Here is a 23,142-nt window from a genome sequence, read left to right on the forward strand (position 1 = left end):
AAGGTAATGAACCAAAGGGCAACAGTCCTGGGGACAAAGATAATGAACCAAAGGGCAACAGTCCTGGGGTCAAAGATAATAAATCCAATAATGAACCAAAGGGCAACAGTCCTGGGGACAAAGATAATGAACCAAAGGGCAACAGTCCTGGGGTCAAAGATAATGAATCCAATAATGAACCAAAGGGCAACAGTCCTGGGGACAAAGATAATGAATCCAATAATGAAACAAATTGCAACTGTTCTGAGGACGAAGATAATGAATCCAATAATGAACCAAAGGGCAACAGTCCTGGGGACAAAGATGATACAAATAAGCACAAACCGAAGCACCACAAAGGATGCAAACACCACATAACGGATAGTGAACATCCAAGTGGTGACAAGAATCACAGTTCTGAAAGGAATGATGGCTCCAAGGAACCTGAGGGAGGTAGTCCTGTAAAGGGTGGTGAATCCAATAATAAACCAAAGGGCAAAGATAATGAATCCAATGATAAACCAAAGGGCAACAGTCCTGGAGACAAGGATAATGAACCAAAGGGCAACAGGCCTGGAGACAAAGATAATGAACCCAATGATCAACCAAAGGCCAACAGTCCTGGGGACAAAGGTAATGAACCCAATAATCAACCAAAGGCCAACAGTCCTGGGGACAAAGATAATGAATCCAATAATCAACCAAAGGGCAACAGTCCTGGAGACAAAGATAATGAATCCAATAATCAACCAAAGGGCAACAGTCCTGGAGACAAAGGTAATGAACCAAAGGCCAACAGTCCTGGAGACAAAGATAATGAATCCAATAATCAACCAAAGGGCAACAGTCCTGGGGACAAAGATAATGAACCCAATAATCAACCAAAGGGCAACAGTCCTGGGGACAAAGATAATGAACCAAAGGGCAACAGTCCTGGGGTCAAAGATAATGAATCCAATAATGAACCAAAGGGCAACAGTCCTGGGGACAAAGATAATGAATCCAATAATGAACCAAAGGGCAACAGTCCTGGGGACAAAGATAATGAACCAAAGGGCAACAGTCCTGGGGTCAAAGATAATGAATCCAATAATGAACCAAAGGGCAACAGTCCTGGGGACAAAGATAATGAATCCAATAATGAAACAAATTGCAACTGTTCTGAGGACGAAGATAATGAATCCAATAATGAACCAAAGGGCAACAGTCCTGGGGACAAAGATGATACAAATAAGCACAAACCGAAGCACCACAAAGGATGCAAACACCACATAACGGATAGTGAACATCCAAGTGGTGACAAGAATCACAGTTCTGAAAGGAATGATGGCTCCAAGGAACCTGAGGGAGGTAGTCCTGTAAAGGGTGGTGAATCCAATAATAAACCAAAGGGCAAAGATAATGAATCCAATGATAAACCAAAGGGCAACAGGCCTGGAGACAAGGATAATGAACCAAAGGGCAACAGGCCTGGAGACAAAGATAATGAACCCAATAATCAACCAAAGGCCAACAGTCCTGGGGACAAAGATAATGAATCCAATAATCAACCAAAGGGCAACAGTCCTGGAGACAAAGATAATGAACCCAATAATCAACCAAAGGGCAACAGTCCTGGGGACAAAGGTAATGAACCCAATAATCAACCAAATGGCAACAGTCCTGGGGACAAAGATAATGAACCCAATAATCAACCAAAGGGCAACAGTCCTGGGGACAAAGATAATGAACCAAAGGGCAACAGTCCTGGAGACAAAGATAATGAATCCAATAATAAACCAAAGGGCAACAGTCCTGGGGACAAAGGTAATGAACCAAAGGGCAACAGTCCTGGAGACAAAGATAATGAACCCAATAATCAACCAAAGGGCAACAGTCCTGGGGACAAAGGTAATGAACCCAATAATCAACCAAAGGGCAACAGTCCTGGGGACAAAGGTAATGAACCCAATAATGAACCAAAGGGCAACAGTCCTGGGGACAAAGGTAATGAACCCAATAATGAACCAAAGGGCAACAGTCCTGGAGACAAAGATAATGAACCCAATAATCAACCAAAGGCCAACAGTCCTGGGGACAAAGATAATGAATCCAATAATAAACCAAAGGGCAACAGTCCTGGAGACAAGGATAATGAACCAAAGGGCAACAGTCCTGGAGACAAAGGTAATGAACCAAAGGCCAACAGTCCTTGGGACAAAGATAATGAATCCAATAATGAACCAAAGGGCAACAGTCCTGGAGACAAGGATAATGAACCAAAGGGCAACAGTCCTGGAGACAAAGGTAATGAACCAAAGGCCAACAGTCCTGGAGACAAAGATAATGAACCCAATAATCAACCAAAGGGCAACAGTCCTGGGGACAAAGATAATGAATCCAATAATAAACCAAAGGCCAACAGTCCTGGCGACAAAGATGATACAAATAAGCACAAACCGAAGCACCACAAAGGATGCAAACACCACATAACGGATAGTGAACATCCAAGTGGTGACAAGAATCACAGTTCTGAAAGGAATGATGGCTCCAAGGAACCTGAGGGAGGTAGTCCTGGAAAGGGTGGTGAATCCAATAATAAACCAAAGGGCAAAGATAATGAATCCAATGATAAACCAAAGGGCAACAGTCCTGGAGACAAGGATAATGAACCAAAGGGCAACAGGCCTGGGGACAAAGATAATGAATCCAATAATGAACCAAAGGGCAACAGGCCTGGGGACAAAGATAATGAACCCAATAATGAACCAAAGGGCAACAGTCCTGGGGACAAAGGTAATGAACCAAAGGCCAACAGTCCTGGAGACAAAGATAATGAACCCAATAATCAACCAAAGGGCAACAGTCCTGGGGACAAAGGTAATGAACCCAATAATGAACCAAAGGGCAACAGTCCTGGGGACAAAGGTAATGAACCAAAGGCCAACAGTCCTGGAGACAAAGATAATGAACCCAATAATCAACCAAAGGGCAACAGTCCTGGAGACAAAGATAATGAACCCAATAATCAACCAAAGGGCAACAGTCCTGGGGACAAAGGTAATGAACCAAAGGCCAACAGTCCTGGAGACAAAGATAATGAACCCAATAATCAACCAAAGGGCAACAGTCCTGGAGACAAAGGTAATGAACCCAATAATCAACCAAAGGGCAACAGTCCTGGGGACAAAGGTAATGAACCCAATAATGAACCAAAGGGCAACAGTCCTGGGGACAAAGGTAATGAACCAAAGGGCAACAGTCCTGGAGACAAAGATAATGAACCCAATAATCAACCAAAGGGCAACAGTCCTGGAGACAAAGGTAATGAACCCAATAATCAACCAAAGGGCAACAGTCCTGGGGACAAAGGTAATGAACCCAATAATGAACCAAAGGGCAACAGTCCTGGGGACAAAGGTAATGAACCAAAGGCCAACAGTCCTGGAGACAAAGATAATGAACCCAATAATCAACCAAAGGGCAACAGTCCTGGAGACAAAGGTAATGAATCCAATAATGAACCAAAGGGCAACAGTCCTGGGGACAAAGATAATGAATCCAATAATGAACCAAATTGCAACTGTTCTGAGGACGAAGATAATGAATCCAATAATGAACCAAAGGGCAACAGTCCTGGGGACAAAGATGATACAAATAAGCACAAACCGAAGCACCACAAAGGATGCAAACACCACATAACGGATAGTGAACATCCAAGTGGTGACAAGAATCACAGTTCTGAAAGGAATGATGGCTCCAAGGAACCTGAGGGAGGTAGTCCTGGAAAGGGTGGTGAATCCAATAATAAACCAAAGGGCAAAGATAATGAATCCAATGATAAACCAAAGGGCAACAGTCCTGGAGACAAGGATAATGAACCAAAGGGCAACAGGCCTGGAGACAAAGGTAATGAACCAAAGGGCAACAGTCCTGGAGACAAAGATAATGAACCCAATAATCAACCAAAGGGCAACAGTCCTGGGGACAAAGGTAATGAACCAAAGGGCAACAGTCCTGGAGACAAAGATAATGAACCCAATAATCAACCAAAGGGCAACAGGCCTGGAGACAAAGGTAATGAACCAAAGGGCAACAGTCCTGGGGACAAAGATAATGAATCCAATAATAAACCAAAGGGCAACAGGCCTGGAGACAAAGGTAATGAACCAAAGGCCAACAGTCCTGGAGGCAAAGATAATGAACCCAATAATCAACCAAAGGGCAACAGTCCTGGGGACAAAGATAATGAATCCAATAATAAACCAAAGGGCAACAGTCCTGGGGACAAAGATAATGAACCCAATAATCAACCAAAGGGCAACAGTCCTGGGGACAAAGGTAATGAACCAAAGGGCAACAGTCCTGGAGGCAAAGATAATGAATCCAATAATGAACCAAAGGGCAACAGTCCTGGAGACAAAGATAATGAATCCAATAATGAACCAAAGGGCAACAGTCCTGGGGACAAAGGTAATGAACCAAAGGGCAACAGTCCTGGAGACAAAGATAATGAACCCAATAATCAACCAAAGGGCAACAGTCCTGGGGACAAAGGTAATGAACCAAAGGGCAACAGTCCTGGAGACAAAGATAATGAACCCAATAATCAACCAAAGGGCAACAGGCCTGGAGACAAAGGTAATGAACCAAAGGGCAACAGTCCTGGAGACAAAGATAATGAACCCAATAATCAACCAAAGGGCAACAGTCCTGGAGGCAAAGATAATGAACCAAAGGGCAACAGGCCAGGAGACAAAGGTAATGAACCCAATAATGAACCAAAGGGCAACAGTCCTGGAGACAAGGATAATGAACCAAAGAGCAACAGGCCAGGAGACAAAGGTAATAAACCAAAGGGCAACAGTCCTGGAGACAAAGATAATGAACCCAATAATCAACCAAAGGGCAACAGTCCTGGGGACAAAGATAATGAACCCAATAATCAACCAAAGAGCAACAGGCCAGGAGACAAAGGTAATAAACCAAAGGGCAACAGGCCTGGAGACAAAGATAATGAATCCAATGATAAACCAAAGGGCAACAGTCCTGGAGACAAGGATAATGAACCAAAGGGCAACAGGCCTGGAGACAAAGATAATGAACCCAATAATCAACCAAAGGGCAACAGCCCTGGGGACAAAGACAATGAACCAAAGGGCAACAGTCCTGGGGACAAAGATAATGAACCCAATAATGAACCAAAGGGCAACAGTCCTGGGGACAAAGATAATGAATCCAATAATAAACCAAAGGGCAACAGGCCTGGAGACAAAGGTAATGAACCAAAGGCCAACAGTCCTGGAGGCAAAGATAATGAACCCAATAATCAACCAAAGGGCAACAGTCCTGGGGACAAAGATAATGAATCCAATAATAAACCAAAGGGCAACAGTCCTGGGGACAAAGATAATGAACCCAATAATCAACCAAAGGGCAACAGTCCTGGGGACAAAGGTAATGAACCAAAGGGCAACAGTCCTGGAGGCAAAGATAATGAATCCAATAATGAACCAAAGGGCAACAGTCCTGGAGACAAAGATAATGAATCCAATAATGAACCAAAGGGCAACAGTCCTGGGGACAAAGGTAATGAACCAAAGGGCAACAGTCCTGGAGGCAAAGATAATGAATCCAATAATGAACCAAAGGGCAACAGTCCTGGAGACAAAGATAATGAACCCAATAATCAACCAAAGGGCAACAGGCCTGGAGACAAAGGTAATGAACCAAAGGGCAACAGTCCTGGAGACAAAGATAATGAACCCAATAATCAACCAAAGGGCAACAGTCCTGGGGACAAAGATAATGAACCCAATAATCAACCAAAGGGCAACAGTCCTGGGGACAAAGGTAATGAACCAAAGGGCAACAGGCCAGGAGACAAAGGTAATGAACCCAATAATGAACCAAAGGGCAACAGTCCTGGAGACAAGGATAATGAACCAAAGAGCAACAGGCCAGGAGACAAAGGTAATAAACCAAAGGGCAACAGTCCTGGAGACAAAGATAATGAACCCAATAATCAACCAAAGGGCAACAGTCCTGGGGACAAAGATAATGAACCCAATAATCAACCAAAGGGCAACAGGCCTGGAGACAAAGATAATGAATCCAATGATAAACCAAAGGGCAACAGTCCTGGAGACAAGGATAATGAACCAAAGGGCAACAGGCCTGGAGACAAAGATAATGAACCCAATAATCAACCAAAGGGCAACAGCCCTGGGGACAAAGACAATGAACCAAAGGGCAACAGTCCTGGGGACAAAGATAATGAACCCAATAATGAACCAAAGGGCAACAGTCCTGGAGACAAAGATAATGAATCCAATAATAAACCAAAGGGCAACAGGCCTGGAGACAAAGGTAATGAACCAAAGGCCAACAGTCCTGGAGGCAAAGATAATGAACCCAATAATCAACCAAAGGGCAACAGTCCTGGGGACAAAGATAATGAACCCAATAATCAACCAAAGGGCAACAGTCCTGGGGACAAAGATGATACAAATAAGCACAAACCGAAGCACCACAAAGGATGCAAACACCACATAACGGATAGTGAACATCCAAGTGGTGACAAGAATCACAGTTCTGAAAGGAATGATGGCTCCAAGGAACCTGAGGGAGGTAGTCCTGGAAAGGGTGGTGAATCCAATAATGAACCAAAGGGCAAAGATAATGAATCCAATGATAAACCAAAGGGCAACAGTCCTGGAGACAAGGATAATGAACCAAAGGGCAACAGGCCTGGAGACAAAGGTAATGAACCAAAGGCCAACAGTCCTGGAGACAAAGATAATGAATCCAATAATGAACAAAAGGGCAACAGTCCTGGAGGCAAAGATAATGAATCCAATAATGAACCAAAGGGCAACAGTCCTGGAGACAAAGATAATGAATCCAATAATCAACCAAAGGGCAACAGTCCTGGGGACAAAGATAATGAATCCAATAATAAACCAAAGGGCAACAGTCCTGGGGACAAAGATAATGAACCCAATAATCAACCAAAGGGCAACAGTCCTGGGGACAAAGATAATGAATCCAATAATGAACCAAAGGGCAACAGTCCTGGGGACAAAGATAATGAATCCAATAATGAACCAAATTGCAACTGTTCTGAGGACGAAGATAATGAATCCAATAATGAACCAAAGGGCAACAGTCCTGGGGACAAAGATGATACAAATAAGCACAAACCGAAGCACCACAAAGGATGCAAACACCACATAACGGATAGTGAACATCCAAGTGGTGACAAGAATCACAGTTCTGAAAGGAATGATGGCTCCAAGGAACCTGAGGGAGGTAGTCCTGGAAAGGGTGGTGAATCCAATAATAAACCAAAGGGCAAAGATAATGAATCCAATGATAAACCAAAGGGCAACAGTCCTGGAGACAAGGATAATGAACCAAAGGGCAACAGGCCTGGAGACAAAGATAATGAACCCAATAATCAACCAAAGGGCAACAGTCCTGGGGACAAAGGTAATGAACCAAAGGGCAACAGTCCTGGAGACAAAGATAATGAACCCAATAATCAACCAAATGGCAACAGTCCTGGAGACAAAGATAATGAACCCAATAATCAACCAAAGGGCAACAGTCCTGGGGACAAAGGTAATGAACCCAATAATCAACCAAATGGCAACAGTCCTGGGGACAAAGATAATGAACCCAATAATCAACCAAAGGGCAACAGTCCTGGGGACAAAGATAATGAACCAAAGGGCAACAGTCCTGGAGACAAAGATAATGAATCCAATAATAAACCAAAGGGCAACAGTCCTGGGGACAAAGGTAATGAACCAAAGGGCAACAGTCCTGGAGACAAAGATAATGAACCCAATAATCAACCAAAGGGCAACAGTCCTGGAGACAAAGGTAATGAACCCAATAATCAACCAAAGGGCAACAGTCCTGGGGACAAAGGTAATGAACCCAATAATGAACCAAAGGGCAACAGGCCTGGAGACAAAGATAATGAACCCAATAATCAACCAAAGGGCAACAGTCCTGGGGACAAAGGTAATGAACCCAATAATCAACCAAAGGGCAACAGTCCTGGGGACAAAGGTAATGAACCAAAGGGCAACAGTCCTGGAGACAAAGATAATGAACCCAATAATCAACCAAAGGGCAACAGGCCTGGAGACAAAGATAATGAATCCAATAATAAACCAAAGGGCAACAGTCCTGGGGACAAAGGTAATGAACCAAAGGGCAACAGTCCTGGAGACAAAGATAATGAACCCAATAATCAACCAAAGGGCAACAGTCCTGGGGACAAAGGTAATGAACCCAATAATGAACCAAAGGGCAACAGTCCTGGGGACAAAGGTAATGAACCAAAGGGCAACAGTCCTGGAGACAAAGATAATGAACCCAATAATCAACCAAAGGGCAACAGGCCTGGAGACAAAGATAATGAATCCAATAATAAACCAAAGGGCAACAGTCCTGGAGACAAAGGTAATGAACCCAATAATCAACCAAAGGGCAACAGGCCTGGAGACAAAGGTAATGAACCCAATAATGAACCAAAGGGCAACAGTCCTGGGGACAAAGATGATACAAATAAGCACAAACCGAAGCACCACAAAGGATGCAAACACCACATAACGGATAGTGAACATCCAAGTGGTGACAAGAATCACAGTTCTGAAAGGAATGATGGCTCCAAGGAACCTGAGGGAGGTAGTCCTGGAAAGGGTGGTGAATCCAATAATAAACCAAAGGGCAAAGATAATGAATCCAATGATAAACCAAAGGGCAACAGTCCTGGAGACAAGGATAATGAACCAAAGGGCAACAGGCCTGGAGACAAAGGTAATGAACCAAAGGGCAACAGTCCTGGAGACAAAGATAATGAACCCAATAATCAACCAAAGGGCAACAGTCCTGGGGACAAAGATGATACAAATAAGCACAAACCGAAGCACCACAAAGGATGCAAACACCACATAACGGATAGTGAACATCCAAGTGGTGACAAGAATCACAGTTCTGAAAGGAATGATGGCTCCAAGGAACCTGAGGGAGGTAGTCCTGGAAAGGGTGGTGAATCCAATAATAAACCAAAGGGCAAAGATAATGAATCCAATGATAAACCAAAGGGCAACAGTCCTGGAGACAAGGATAATGAACCAAAGGGCAACAGGCCTGGAGACAAAGGTAATGAACCAAAGGGCAACAGTCCTGGGGACAAAGGTAATGAACCAAAGGGCAACAGTCCTGGAGACAAAGATAATGAACCCAATAATCAACCAAATGGCAACAGTCCTGGGGACAAAGGTAATGAACCCAATAATCAACCAAAGGGCAACAGTCCTGGGGACAAAGGTAATGAACCCAATAATCAACCAAATGGCAACAGTCCTGGGGACAAAGGTAATGAACCCAATAATGAACCAAAGGGCAACAGTCCTGGGGACAAAGGTAATGAACCAAAGGGCAACAGGCCAGGAGACAAAGATAATGAACCCAATAATCAACCAAATGGCAACAGTCCTGGAGACAAAGATAATGAACCCAATAATCAACCAAAGGGCAACAGTCCTGGGGACAAAGGTAATGAACCCAATAATCAACCAAAGGGCAACAGTCCTGGGGACAAAGGTAATGAACCCAATAATCAACCAAATGGCAACAGTCCTGGGGACAAAGGTAATGAACCCAATAATGAACCAAAGGGCAACAGTCCTGGGGACAAAGGTAATGAACCAAAGGGCAACAGTCCTGGAGACAAAGATAATGAACCCAATAATCAACCAAATGGCAACAGTCCTGGAGACAAAGATAATGAACCCAATAATCAACCAAAGGGCAACAGTCCTGGGGACAAAGGTAATGAACCCAATAATCAACCAAATGGCAACAGTCCTGGGGACAAAGGTAATGAACCCAATAATGAACCAAAGGGCAACAGTCCTGGGGACAAAGATAATGAACCCAATAATCAACCAAAGGGCAACAGTCCTGGGGACAAAGATAATGAACCCAATAATCAACCAAATGGCAACAGTCCTGGAGACAAAGATAATGAACCCAATAATGAACCAAAGGGCAACAGTCCTGGGGACAAAGGTAATGAACCAAAGGGCAACAGGCCAGGAGACAAAGATAATGAACCCAATAATCAACCAAAGGGCAACAGTCCTGGGGACAAAGGTAATGAACCAAAGGGCAACAGTCCTGGAGACAAAGGTAATGAACCCAATAATCAACCAAAGGGCAACAGTCCTGGGGACAAAGGTAATGAACCAAAGGGCAACAGTCCTGGAGACAAAGGTAATGAACCCAATAATCAACCAAATGGCAACAGTCCTGGAGACAAAGATAATGAACCCAATAATCAACCAAAGGGCAACAGTCCTGGGGACAAAGGTAATGAACCAAAGGGCAACAGTCCTGGAGACAAAGGTAATGAACCCAATAATCAACCAAAGGGCAACAGTCCTGGGGACAAAGATAATGAACCCAATAATCAACCAAATGGCAACAGTCCTGGGGACAAAGGTAATGAACCAAAGGGCAACAGTCCTGGAGACAAAGATAATGAACCCAATAATCAACCAAAGGGCAACAGTCCTGGGGACAAAGGTAATGAACCAAAGGGCAACAGTCCTGGAGAAAAAGGTAATGAACCCAATAATCAACCAAATGGCAACAGTCCTGGGGACAAAGGTAATGAACCCAATAATCAACCAAAGGGCAACAGTCCTGGGGACAAAGGTAATGAACCCAATAATAAACCAAAGGGCAACAGTCCTGGAGACAAAGGTAATGAACCCAATAATCAACCAAAGGGCAACAGTCCTGGGGACAAAGATAATGAACCCAATAATCAACCAAAGGGCAACAGTCCTGGGGACAAAGATAATGAACCCAATAATCAACCAAAGGGCAACAGTCCTGGGGACAAAGATAATGAACCCAATAATCAACCAAAGGGCAACAGTCCTGGAGACAAAGGTAATGAACCAAAGGCCAACAGTCCTGGGGACAAAGATAATGAACCCAATAATCAACCAAAGGGCAACAGTCCTGGGGACAAAGATAATGAACCCAATAATCAACCAAAGGGCAACAGTCCTGGGGACAAAGGTAATGAACCCAATAATCAACCAAAGGGCAACAGTCCTGGGGACAAAGGTAATGAACCCAATAATAAACCAAAGGGCAACAGTCCTGGGGACAAAGATAATGAACCCAATAATCAACCAAAGGGCAACAGTCCTGGGGACAAAGATAATGAACCCAATAATCAACCAAAGGGCAACAGTCCTGGGGACAAAGATAATGAACCCAATAATCAACCAAAGGGCAACAGTCCTGGAGACAAAGGTAATGAACCAAAGGCCAACAGTCCTGGGGACAAAGATAATGAACCCAATAATCAACCAAAGGGCAACAGTCCTGGGGACAAAGATAATGAACCCAATAATCAACCAAAGGGCAACAGTCCTGGGGACAAAGATAATGAACCCAATAATCAACCAAAGGGCAACAGTCCTGGGGACAAAGGTAATGAACCAAAGGGCAACAGTCCTGGAGACAAAGATAATGAACCCAATAATCAACCAAAGGGCAACAGTCCTGGAGACAAAGGTAATGAACCAAAGGGCAACAGGCCTGGGGACAAAGGTAATGAACCAAAGGCCAACAGTCCTGGGGACAAAGATGATACAAATAAGCACAAACCGAAGCACCACAAAGGATGCAAACACCACATAACGGATAGTGAACATCCAAGTGGTGACAAGAATCACAGTTCTGAAAAGAATGATGGCTCGAAGAAACCTAAGGGAGACAATCCTGAAAAGGACGATGACTCCAATGACCATAAAAAGAATAGTAATGAAATTAAAGATATCTCCGATGACGATACAGACACACATCCAGTAACTAATCATGTATGTAAACATCATCCTCACAAACACAGAGTAACTCACATTGAAGTTATTCCAAAACGTAGACATCCGCATAAGAGACATAGATGTCATGGTCATGGTGAACCGTTATTCGACGAAAATGTCAGCGAACAGCAAGACACAGGATCGCACAGCAGTGAACATAAGAAGGTACGTCACCCTAGATGCCATAGAAAATGTGACGGAGTCAACTGTGAAAAATATAAGGATGTAAATGGTACCGAAGGTAACAGCACACACCCTGATGATTATTCTAGTGCACCAAACAAGAAGCCTGAAGACAGTGCAGAAGGTAGTGGTAAGAAGACCAGCGAAGAAGTAAATGTATCTCCGGAACAGAAGAATGGTGGTGAGAATCCAATTAAAGATACTTCAAGTCCAGATATAGAGTCTGATGAAAATAGATCACTACCACATAAGCATGTCCACAAACGCAGTGCAGAAAAGAAATGCAAGAAGAGACACCATCATCCATCATATTCTGAAGATGATTCTTCTAACTCTAGCAGTGATAGCAGTGACAGCTCTCTATCAGACAGCTCTGATCAAAGTGACGAAACAAGTGAATATGTCAGTACAAGAAAGGAATGCACGAAAAGCCATCATCATAAGCATCATATAAAACCTGATGACGATAACACAACTAAACCTCACGATACTGATGATGCTGATGGTGATAATGATGGTGACGATAACACAACTAAACCTGGCGATGCTGATGGTGCTGATGGTGATAATGATGGTGATGATGACACAACTAAACCTGGCGATGCTGATGGTGATGCTGATGGTGATGATGACACAACTAAACCTGGCGATGCTGATGGTGATGCTGATGGTGATAATTATGATAACGAGGACACAATCGAACCTGACAACACTGAAAGCGATGAGTCTAGTCAAAGTTCCGATTCAATCGACATTATAGGAACTAGCGGTAGCGATAGTGGAAGCAAAAGTTTCGAATTAAGCCAAAGCTACGATTCGAGCGAAAGCAATAATATCAGCGAAAGCGACGAGTCCAGTTTAAGCTTTGAAAGTAACGACAGCGATTCGGATAGCAATAGCGATAGTGATAGCAATTCTTCCAGCAATAGCGAATCGTTTAGCTACAGTGGTAGCTCTTCATCAAGCGACAGTGGTAGCTCTTCATCAAGCGACAGTGATGAAAGCTCTGATAGCCAATCAACTGATGAAGATTCTACTGATGATCATAATGCAAAGAACATTTATGAAAAATCCAGTGATACTGAGGAAAGCGAGGACAGTGATGAATCTAGTGACAGCAGCGATTCCAGCTCAAGCGACAGTGACAGCTCTCTATCAGACAGCTCTGATCAAAGTGACGAAACAAGTGAATCTGTCAGTGCAAGAAAGGAATGCACGAAAAGCCATCATCATCATATAAAACCTGATGACGATAACACAACTAAACCTGGCGATGCTGATGGTGATGATGATGGTGATGATGATGATGATGATGACGCAAGTAAACCTGACTATACTGATGATGATAATGATGATGAGGATGACACAATCGAACCTGACAACACTGAAAGCGATGAGTCTAGTCAAAGTTCCGATTCAATCGACAGTATAGGAACTAGCGGTAGCGATAGTGGAAGCGAAAGTTTCGAATCAAGCCAAAGCTACGATTCGAGCGAAAGCAATGATATCAGCGAAAGCGACGAGTCCAGTTCAATCTTTGAAACTAGCGACAGCGATTCGGATAGCAATAGCGATAGCGGTAGCAATTCTTCCAGCAATAGCGAATCGTCTAGCGACAGTGGTAGCTCTTCATCAAGCGACAGTGATGAAAGCTCTGATAGCCAATCAACTGATGAAGATTCCTCTGATGAACATGATGATACTGTTAAAAGAAGATGTATTAGCACTTGTGCAGTATGTGGCAAAAAAGGGCACACGATCATTGATGTAGATAATAACAGCAATACTGAAAACGAGCCATCAGGAGACACAAGTGAACATAAACAACCTGGTAATGGGAAGAAATGTCATAGGAAACATCGTAAAGAAGACAATACTAAGGACACTGAAAACAGCGACTCTTCTGACGTAAAAACTACGTCTTCTGAAAGTGCAGATGGTAAGAATCATCTGAAAAAGCGGCATGGAAGAAATGGTAGGATTGATAAAACAAAAATACATAAAAGATCAACTGATACGAAAGGGCCTAAAGATAAGTCAGGCGATTCGAATGAAAACGAGAATGAGAAGGAAAAAGATATAAATAAAGAGAAAGATGATAAAAACCAAGGCAATAACCAGTGTGGTTGCAAGAAAACTAACGATGAAACTAAAGACACTAATACTAAAGGCGAACATAAGAAAAAGATAGTCTCACATACAATCACTAGACGCAAAAGATCGATACATACTTCAAACAAAACGCACAGATCCAAAAAACGTATCATAAGACGCTCACAAGGCAACGAAGTTGTTGAAAGTCAAGAAACGGAGACTCATACCGCGGCAGCCAAGAAATCAGAACTAAGCACAGTCGACAAAGATGTAGGGGGTACACACTACAGCCAAGCCCGTCAGAATACAGAAGAGCAGAAACAAGAAGGAAAGTCCTACCACGACTCAAAAACAGAACGAGATGCCAAAGGATCAGTTAAAAAGGAAACGGTAGATGAAAAGCAGGAACATGGAGAGTCCAAAGCAGAGAAATACGAGAAAGACTCCGTAAAAAGTGAGAATGAGAATACAGAAATAGAAAGAAGGGATAAGCAGGAAAGTGAATATGATTTGTGCTATAAGAATAAAGAGGTTTGTGAAGATTAATCTTAAAAATTAGATACATAAGTTTAAAGGTACTTTTAATTTGGCCCTTCTTTAATATATCGCCAATCTGGTCTCTATAAGATTTTGTAACAAGAAAAAAATGTTATAAGAACTATCGTAAGACATATTAAATTAACAGGGTAACAAAAATCAGGGTTCACTCACGTACATTAATGCTCATGATGAAGAGTTCCTCTGTGACTCGAAACTAGTAGAGCTTTCCATTAATGTACGTGAGTAAACCGAAAATCTTTGGAATAGGAATAAGGAATTCTAAGTTGTTCTTAACCGACTTAAAAAAAAGAGCCGTTTCTCAATTCGTCAATTTCAATAAGATTTTAAGAAAATTTCTATATAGCCATAATTTAGTTTATAATTAAGTTAAAATAATTATTAAAATCATTTATGTAATTTTACTTAAATCTTAGTTCACTTCAGTATATTGTAATATTATTATATTTTGTGAATATTGTCCAAAATATATTTTTAAATGTTACATTGTACTATACTTATATGCTTTGTATGTACTTATAATAATAAATAAATTCTATTTGCAAATAATATATCGTTGTTTTGTTTATAGACCAGTGTCGAAACCTTTAATAGAGGTAAAAAGTAATAAAAAATAATATTATAGTAGAATGAAACCTATTGGAAATTGAAGAGTATAATGTTAAAAATGGAAGAAAATATTAATTCCACATTACTAGGTACCACTACTTTTGTTTTTGTTGAGGAGGGAAAATCATCCAATGACTTCTCCCGCCTTGGGTGAGGCGGGAGGGAGTGTCAGACTCTTACTGACTAAAAACCACCCTGTTCCTTCTCCTGCTTTGAGCCAGAGCCCCGGTAACCTTTTACGTTGTCCGCAGTTCCGGATCAGGCATCACAGATGGGGCCCTACTGGGCCCCATCTGTGGTGGTCTGGCTCTTTGAGGCGAGCGCGGAACGCGACGCGCCGTAGACGGTAGACCCGTGCGTCTGATTCTGGTCGGGCGGCGAGCAGCTACCCTTGCTCGCTGTCCGCAGACCCGCACTTATGATGGCCTACTACTACTATATTTACGGTGGTACTACTACTACTATATTTTTTTTGGTAAAAAAATTATCGACCCTAGTCTATTATTATTAGTCCACCATTTTAGTTTAATATTTTGAAATCATATCACAAATATTCTAATAATAAATGTGTACACATGACATATAACAGTCTAATAATAATTTTTAAAGTTCCAAATTACAAAATATTATTAAGAAACAAAATGGCGGATGCAATACGGTACCTACACCTTTTTATTTTAATGATTAGTTGCATACCATAATTTGCCTTTATTCACAAATCCATTACTTATTTTCATTTAACTTATTAATTTTTCTTCTTAATTCATAATTGTCTTATTTTCTCTTATTATCTTATTAAAAAACATTTAACACAAAACAGAAATGTTTTTTACTCAAAGTCCGCCAAAACAAGACAATTTTTTTAATCTATGGTACATTTTTTTTATCGAGACGCGCGTTTTATTATGCCATGACTATAATGATTTGAAAGAGGTGATTTTATTGCATGCTACATTAATTTATAATTTTATGTAAATTATTATAGCTTTATTCTAATTATCTAAAAGTTAATTGTAAATCAATTTCTTTAATGCGGCCTAACAAGCGTTAACTATAAACTGTTTTCGCTTTTTTTTTCAATAGTTTGAATATACTAAATGTTGCACGGCTCAATGTTATAGAGCCTATTTTTTATTCACTAGATCTAACAGTACTGTGACATATAAAATAGGTTAGCTGCGGACTACCTAGCGGGTTTACCGGGGCTCCAGCTCGACAGGCAGGAGTAGGAACGAGGTGGTTTTTAGTCAATAAGAGTCTGAAACTCTCTCTCACCTTGCCTCTTTTCCTCCCTCAAAAATAAAAAAAACATAAAATAGGTTGTCCTAAACTTGAGTAAATTAGGTACTACTTATTTAAGTAACTTGTCAAAGTCAAAGTCAAAGTCAAAGTCAAAATCATTTATTTCAAATAGACCAGAAAGGCACTTTTGAACGTCAAAGCAAATATAATAATATTAATAACGTCTGTCTGTCGGTCAGTCCTCTAGTGAAGCTATTTGCTCGTTCCAAAGTGTAGATTCCTATGGAGAAGAACGAGCAAGAAACTCCATAGGTTACTCTTTTTCAATCAGATTTACAATACAATTCTTGGTTACATTGTTTCGATTACTTCAACTATGTGAGAACAATGTAAAACTAATATACAGTCGAAGCGATAGAAAAAGAAAATAACCTAGAGGACAATAAAAATTAATGCAGTCCGGAGCTGACCAGTCCCAGTTGACAGCGCCCGTTCACGAACATGACACGTACACCAGCACCGCCCAACTCAACCATGTTGCAGGGAATCGAGCGATCCAATGCCCGTGCCACCGCCAATGAGACCTTTGAGTGAGCATGACAACTCCAAGCTGACATAAATGCATTCTACTAGTCTAATTTGATTTTAGTTAATTACAGGGCTCTCACATTTACAATGATTGTATAAAGTAGAGAACACATCGAAATATCATGGTTATATTACAGAAATTTTTCGTTATCCTGTGGAGCCGGACCAGCTTGCCTCCAAGCATTTTTATCTTCTATATAATCATTTACTTTGTAGTATGCTTGTCTACATAACGTTTTTTTAATACATAGTTTAAATTTTGATTCATTCAGATTCTGTATTTCCATTGGAACTTTATTATAACATTTAACACAGAATCCCATAAATGACTTACTTATTTTTGACAATCTAAAAAATGGTTGACTTAATCTATCCTTATGCCTAGTTTGATAGTTGTGTCTGTCAGATACTTTCGCAAACAAATGTAGGTTTTTTCTAACATACATAAGATTTTCATAAATAAATTGACATGGAACGGTCATAATATTGATCTCCTTAAACTTTTCTCTGAGAGATTCGCGACGACCTAGGTTGTAAATGGGTCAAACACAAAAGGCGGAAAAAAATGTTCATACAACTTAAAAACCGTTATTTAAATATCATATCAACATTAAATCGCTTTATTAATTATTTCGTCTGGAAAACTTTTTCTGGATCATAAAAAAAGCAGCTTAACCGAAATTTATTTCATTTTTCTCGCTTTTGAATCTGAAAAGATCCCCTTCTGTAGACTGTTCGGATGGCAGGTAGTTGAGTTCAAGTGATAATTAAAAATATATACAGATACTTTTGATACTTTTAATTCGTTTTATTACATCAGTCATATTATCAAATATTCATAACATAACGAATAAAAAAATATATAAAACTTAATTTTGAATTAAACGTCATAAAAATGATGTTCACAAATTTTGGGTCTACTTCTGTAGACAAATAAAATGAGCCTAAATTTGCTAAAGATGAAGGCATCGTTTTTATTTTGTCTCTTGTGTTGGTAGCATTGCATTCTCTGTCATTTGCTCGGTTGTAATTTTACGTAAAGTGCGTCTGATAAGAGAAACTCTTTATATTATTCAAATACACAATTTTTCAGTCGAGATCAGTGTGTCTTTCCTGTGACTAGGATACCTGAGTAAGTAACCTTTGCAAATATATAAAAACATAGATAGTAAGTGCATATGTGGGCGCGGTTTGCAAATATTATATTGCTTAAATTCTAACCTCTAATGGAAGGCTGCCATCTTTGATTTATAAAAATGTGTCTCCCCTGTAGACATCTTTACTGTAGACGTAGTGTCTACAGGAGGGAGGTATGTCAACAGAAGTGAATAATCAAGAACTTTGACTACCTATATTCGAAAAAAAAACAATTGTGTTAATCACTTTTAGCTGATTTATAGATAAGAGGTTCATCTTAATTCATATTATACGTGTATAATGTCTGGGGTCTGTCTGTGGGTTAATTGCTCAAAATCTGATGATGAATTTTTAAGATCATTTAATAAGGTTTTGAAAATATATATTTTTTGTGTTTGATATTATTTAAGATTTTAACACCGAATTTAAATAATTTATTATATAAATGCTAATGTATTATTATTATTGCAACGTATCTCAGCAAAGAGTTTAACGTATATTCCATTATTTGGCACTATAGCGGACGTGGTCACGGCAAAGGTGCACCTGATGGAGTGGGTGGTTGCATAAAAAGAACTTGTGATAACCACGTCGCAAGAAGCCATGATGTGGCAAGTTTCCAAACTTGCCACAACATGAGATAATGTTATGCTTAGAAAACAATTGTAAGGGGATTGAAGTTTATCGAATCAATGAATCCCAAGTTCCTGAAATTCCACAAATTATTGACAGCAGCACTATACGACCTTTTAAAGGAACGTTTGGTATTCATCAGCTAACATGGTGTGTCAAAAACCCAGGAGTTATCCACGCGAGACGATTAAGTTGTTTGGTGTGTCCCCCTCACCAAGTATGTCCACATTATGAAATGGGTCGAATCCAAATAAACCATATTAGGGATTCAATAATGCCTAGCACATCTAGAACGATAGGCACTCCTGATTCATCCTCGTACAATTTGTCACCTGATTGCCTCGAAAGATCGGGATCATCAGGCTCCTTATCTGAGCGTGATTTTGAAATGGCTCCAGCCACACCTGACGCTTCGACTGAGCCAAATTCACCAGGACTTTCCGATAGACTGACACCAGATCTTTCTATCGAAATATTTAACCAGATGAATAAACCCCAGAAGAAAAGAATCTATTCAGACGACTCTGAAGCTTCTGAAGATTCACCACAGAGAAAACGGCCGACGAATTTCATGTGGGACGATTCTGATGAGGAAAACATTTTTTAATATTCTGTATAGTTACTTAATTATGTTTTCCTATTATTGAAACATATTTTACTACACATTAGGATACGTCCACATCTGGCGAATGCGCAGCTCGCAAACGGCTCGCGATGAGATGTTATTAATATGTTTTCATTCAAGTACGTCTACAGAAGCTGATTGTCTGTTCTGTGGACAAATGTCAAAAAAATTTTGTACTGAATTGGTATACGTTTTTATTATGTTTTGTTTAGGGATCGAGGAGAACTCCATTTTAAGTTTTTTTTTTTATTTTTTCTATTCTTGACCTTATTAATATGATTATAATAAAGTCACATTTTGTTCCCTTCTGTGGAAAACACAATCTCTTCTGTAGACATAAAAAAACAAAAAACGTGTTTTTTTCCTAAAATATCCAAGACTGATCTCTAGTGATATTATTGTAAGAATACTAATATGGAACTTTATATAAATACAACATTTTGTAAAAAATAGTGAAGTTTTATTATAAATATTTTGTTATGTTCACTTTTTGTGTTTGACCCAAATAGCTCTGACGGCGCGCTTTTGTAGGATAAAGATAGACTCAACATCAGCAGCCTGTCCCCACAGCAAAATACCATACGACATGATGCTATGGAAGTAACTGAAATATACTAGTCTTGCCGTGTCTATGTCAGTTAGCTGTCTGATCTTCCAGATAGCATAAGCTGCAGAGCTCAATCGTCCCGCTAGCGATGTAATGTGAGGACCCCATTGCAATTTGTCATCTACAGTGATTCCTAGGAAAGTAGTCTGTTTTACAAATTCTAATTTCTGACTATTTAATAATACATCGCATTGGTTAGTCTTAACATTTGGCAAAACAAATCTAATACATTTTGTCTTTTTATCATTTAATACTAGGTTATTTGATGTAAACCAATTTTGAACCTTCATTAGAGCATTATTTACGTCGTCATAATTATTTTTTCGTCTATTTATTTTAAAAACTAATGATGTGTCATCAGCAAATAATACCATCTGAGGTTCATTCTGAAATAAATGGGGCAAGTCGTTTATATATGCCAAAAATAGGAATGGGCCTAGTATTGAACCCTGCGGTACGCCCATAGACATGCTAGCACCCGGTGAGTTTACTTTATTTACTTGTACTTTAAGTTGCCTATCCCGAAGGTACGACTTCAATAGATTTAGTGATATACCCCGAATACCATAATGTTCCAGCTTCAGCAATAGAGTCTCGTGTTCAACGCAGTCAAATGCCTTCGAAAGATCACAAAATATTCCGATAGCATCCTGTGCGTCTTCCCACGAAGCGAACACCCGCCTAATTAGAGCCACTCCAGCGTCAGTTGTACAGCGTCCCTTGGTGAACCCGTATTGTTGATTGTGAAAGATAGAGTTTGTGTTGAAGTGATGCAGCATTTGAGTAAGCATCAGTTTTTCAAACACTTTACTGAGCACTGGTAAGATAGAAACCGGCCTATAGTTATTGGGCTCCGCACTATCACCGGATTTAAACAATGGAACAACTTTACTATGTTTCATTAAGTCTGGGAAGATTCCTTGATCTACACTTTTATTAAAAATTAAAGCTAAGTAAGGTGCTATAGTCTCTATAAAAGACTTACACACCCTAACCGACATTCCCCAGAGATCTTCAGTTGACTTAACTTGAATATCTTTGAACGCTTTTATCACTGTTTGGGGGTTTGTGTGTTGAAATCGAAAATCTATTGAGCATTTCTCGACATTCTTTTTAAGAATATCTATAGATAGTGTTGGAGATGATTTCAAGGCTTCCGTAGTTTTAAGTGGAATATTTTTAAAAAAAGTTTCGAATTCCTGGGCAACTTTTATATCTGTACAAATGCGTCCATTTTCGGTATTTAAATTAAATTCAGAATTACGTTGTTTATTTCTACCTGTCTCGCTATTAATTATGTTCCAGGTAGTTTTTATTTTGTTATCCGCGGTTCTAATTTTACTGCTAATGTACAGAGATTTAGCATGCTTACAAACCGTTTTAAATATTTTAGAATACCTTGATACATGACTGCGAAAATCCTCACTATTATTAAATTGTCTCATACCATATAACTCAAATAACTTTTCCCTACTTATACGAATACCTGGTGTAGCCCAGTCACAAAATATAAATTTACTTTTAATGTTTTTACGTTTTAAAGGGAATATTTTATCAAATTGTGTTTTAACAATGGACAATAAGTTGGCATAAATCTCACACGGGTATTCACTATCATGTATTTGGTCGCATAATTCATTTTGTAAATTCTGGTTCAACGACTCAATTTTTTTATCTGTAATTTGCCTAAATATAATTTCTCTTTTTGGTACAGTTGTAATAGTATTAAAATTTACTGTTAGCCCACTGTGATCTGAAGGTAATTTATTGACAATGTCTTTATTAAAATAATCACAGTTACAAAAAATATTATCGATACACGTCGCCGAAGTGGATGTTACTCGGGTGGGCTCAAGAAAAATATTAGACAAATCAAAACATTTGAAGAGACTTAATAAATTAGTACTATTTGAGCCGTTCTCCAAGAGATCAATATTAAAATCGCCACATACTATGGTACATTTACTATTGGAACACGTTTTCCTCAATACGTCTTCCATTACTGAGCTAAAAGTATTAAGGTTCTGTAAATTAGGAGGTCTATAAACACATACCACAATATGCCTATCCAGCTCAACACAGGACAACTCTATTGTATGCTCTATCGAAAGTGATGCAATGTCATGTCTTTCCTTATATTTTACTGATTTTTTTATTAAAATCATGCTACCACCATGTATCATTATTTGACGGCTAAAATAGTTACCAACACAATAGTTTTTAAAATTTATAGATTCTACTTGATAGCCTTTCAACCAATGTTCCGTTACACAAACAATATCATATTTAAATTTTTCTAAAAACAGTTCAATCTCTAAAGATTTTGATGAGAAACCCTGCATATTTTGACTAAACAATGTCAACAAGTTATTTTGTTTATTCTTATGTACTATTTTGGCTTTAGAGTTAAATATACTGCCAGAAGATACCTTAGCAATGCATGAAACTTGGTTATCTTCTGTTGTCTCAGACATTAGTTTAAACAGTTATCCGGAGTATTACCCACATTTGTCAACAAATTGTGAGTCTCCTTCGTACCATTATATGTACATTTTATCTCTATATTATTAGAATGTCTATATAATATAGATTTGTCACTTAAATTATTAAAAACTAAATTAATAATATTTGCTAGCAGACTAGCAAGTAAAACTTTACATTTTCTTGGAATAAACATGTATTCCTTGTTCAAATGAAAACCACTAACAAATTTGTTAGTGTCAAAAAATATTAATTTGTCCTTATGACAACATGTCATCATAGAAATTATTTTATTTAGATAATATATATTTTTATTTTCTGATTCTGACAAAGTGTCAGAATATGGGAAGGCACATATTGTTCTCAGTCCCACATCTAAATCTAGTAAGGTGTTGATACCATCCACGATGTCCCGCTTTTTTACCCTTGTACTATCGCCCATCAATAACACAACGGGTTGATTTTTTGTGATACAGTTTTGTTTTATTCTTTGTATCATTTGGCAA

At 39.6% G+C, this 23,142-nt stretch overlaps 1 protein-coding gene across 1 annotated transcript; it reads left to right on the forward strand.

Moving 5' to 3' along the window:
- Nucleotides 1–11: 11 nt before the first annotated feature.
- Nucleotides 12–14,798, forward strand: LOC126912014 (dentin sialophosphoprotein-like; the record flags this gene model as incomplete). The annotated part of the gene is made up of 7 exons (XM_050702021.1): nucleotides 12–612; nucleotides 1,153–1,785; nucleotides 3,511–4,119; nucleotides 6,280–6,327; nucleotides 7,714–7,893; nucleotides 8,302–9,135; nucleotides 11,488–14,798. Coding segments are annotated over 7 exons (6,120 nt in total), but the record flags the coding sequence as incomplete, so codon positions are not given.
- Between the last annotated feature and the right edge of the window lie 8,344 nt (nucleotides 14,799–23,142).

This window comes from Spodoptera frugiperda, chromosome 21 (genome assembly GCF_023101765.2).
Source record: "Spodoptera frugiperda isolate SF20-4 chromosome 21, AGI-APGP_CSIRO_Sfru_2.0, whole genome shotgun sequence".
In the NCBI taxonomy this organism is placed as follows: domain Eukaryota; kingdom Metazoa; phylum Arthropoda; class Insecta; order Lepidoptera; family Noctuidae; genus Spodoptera; species Spodoptera frugiperda.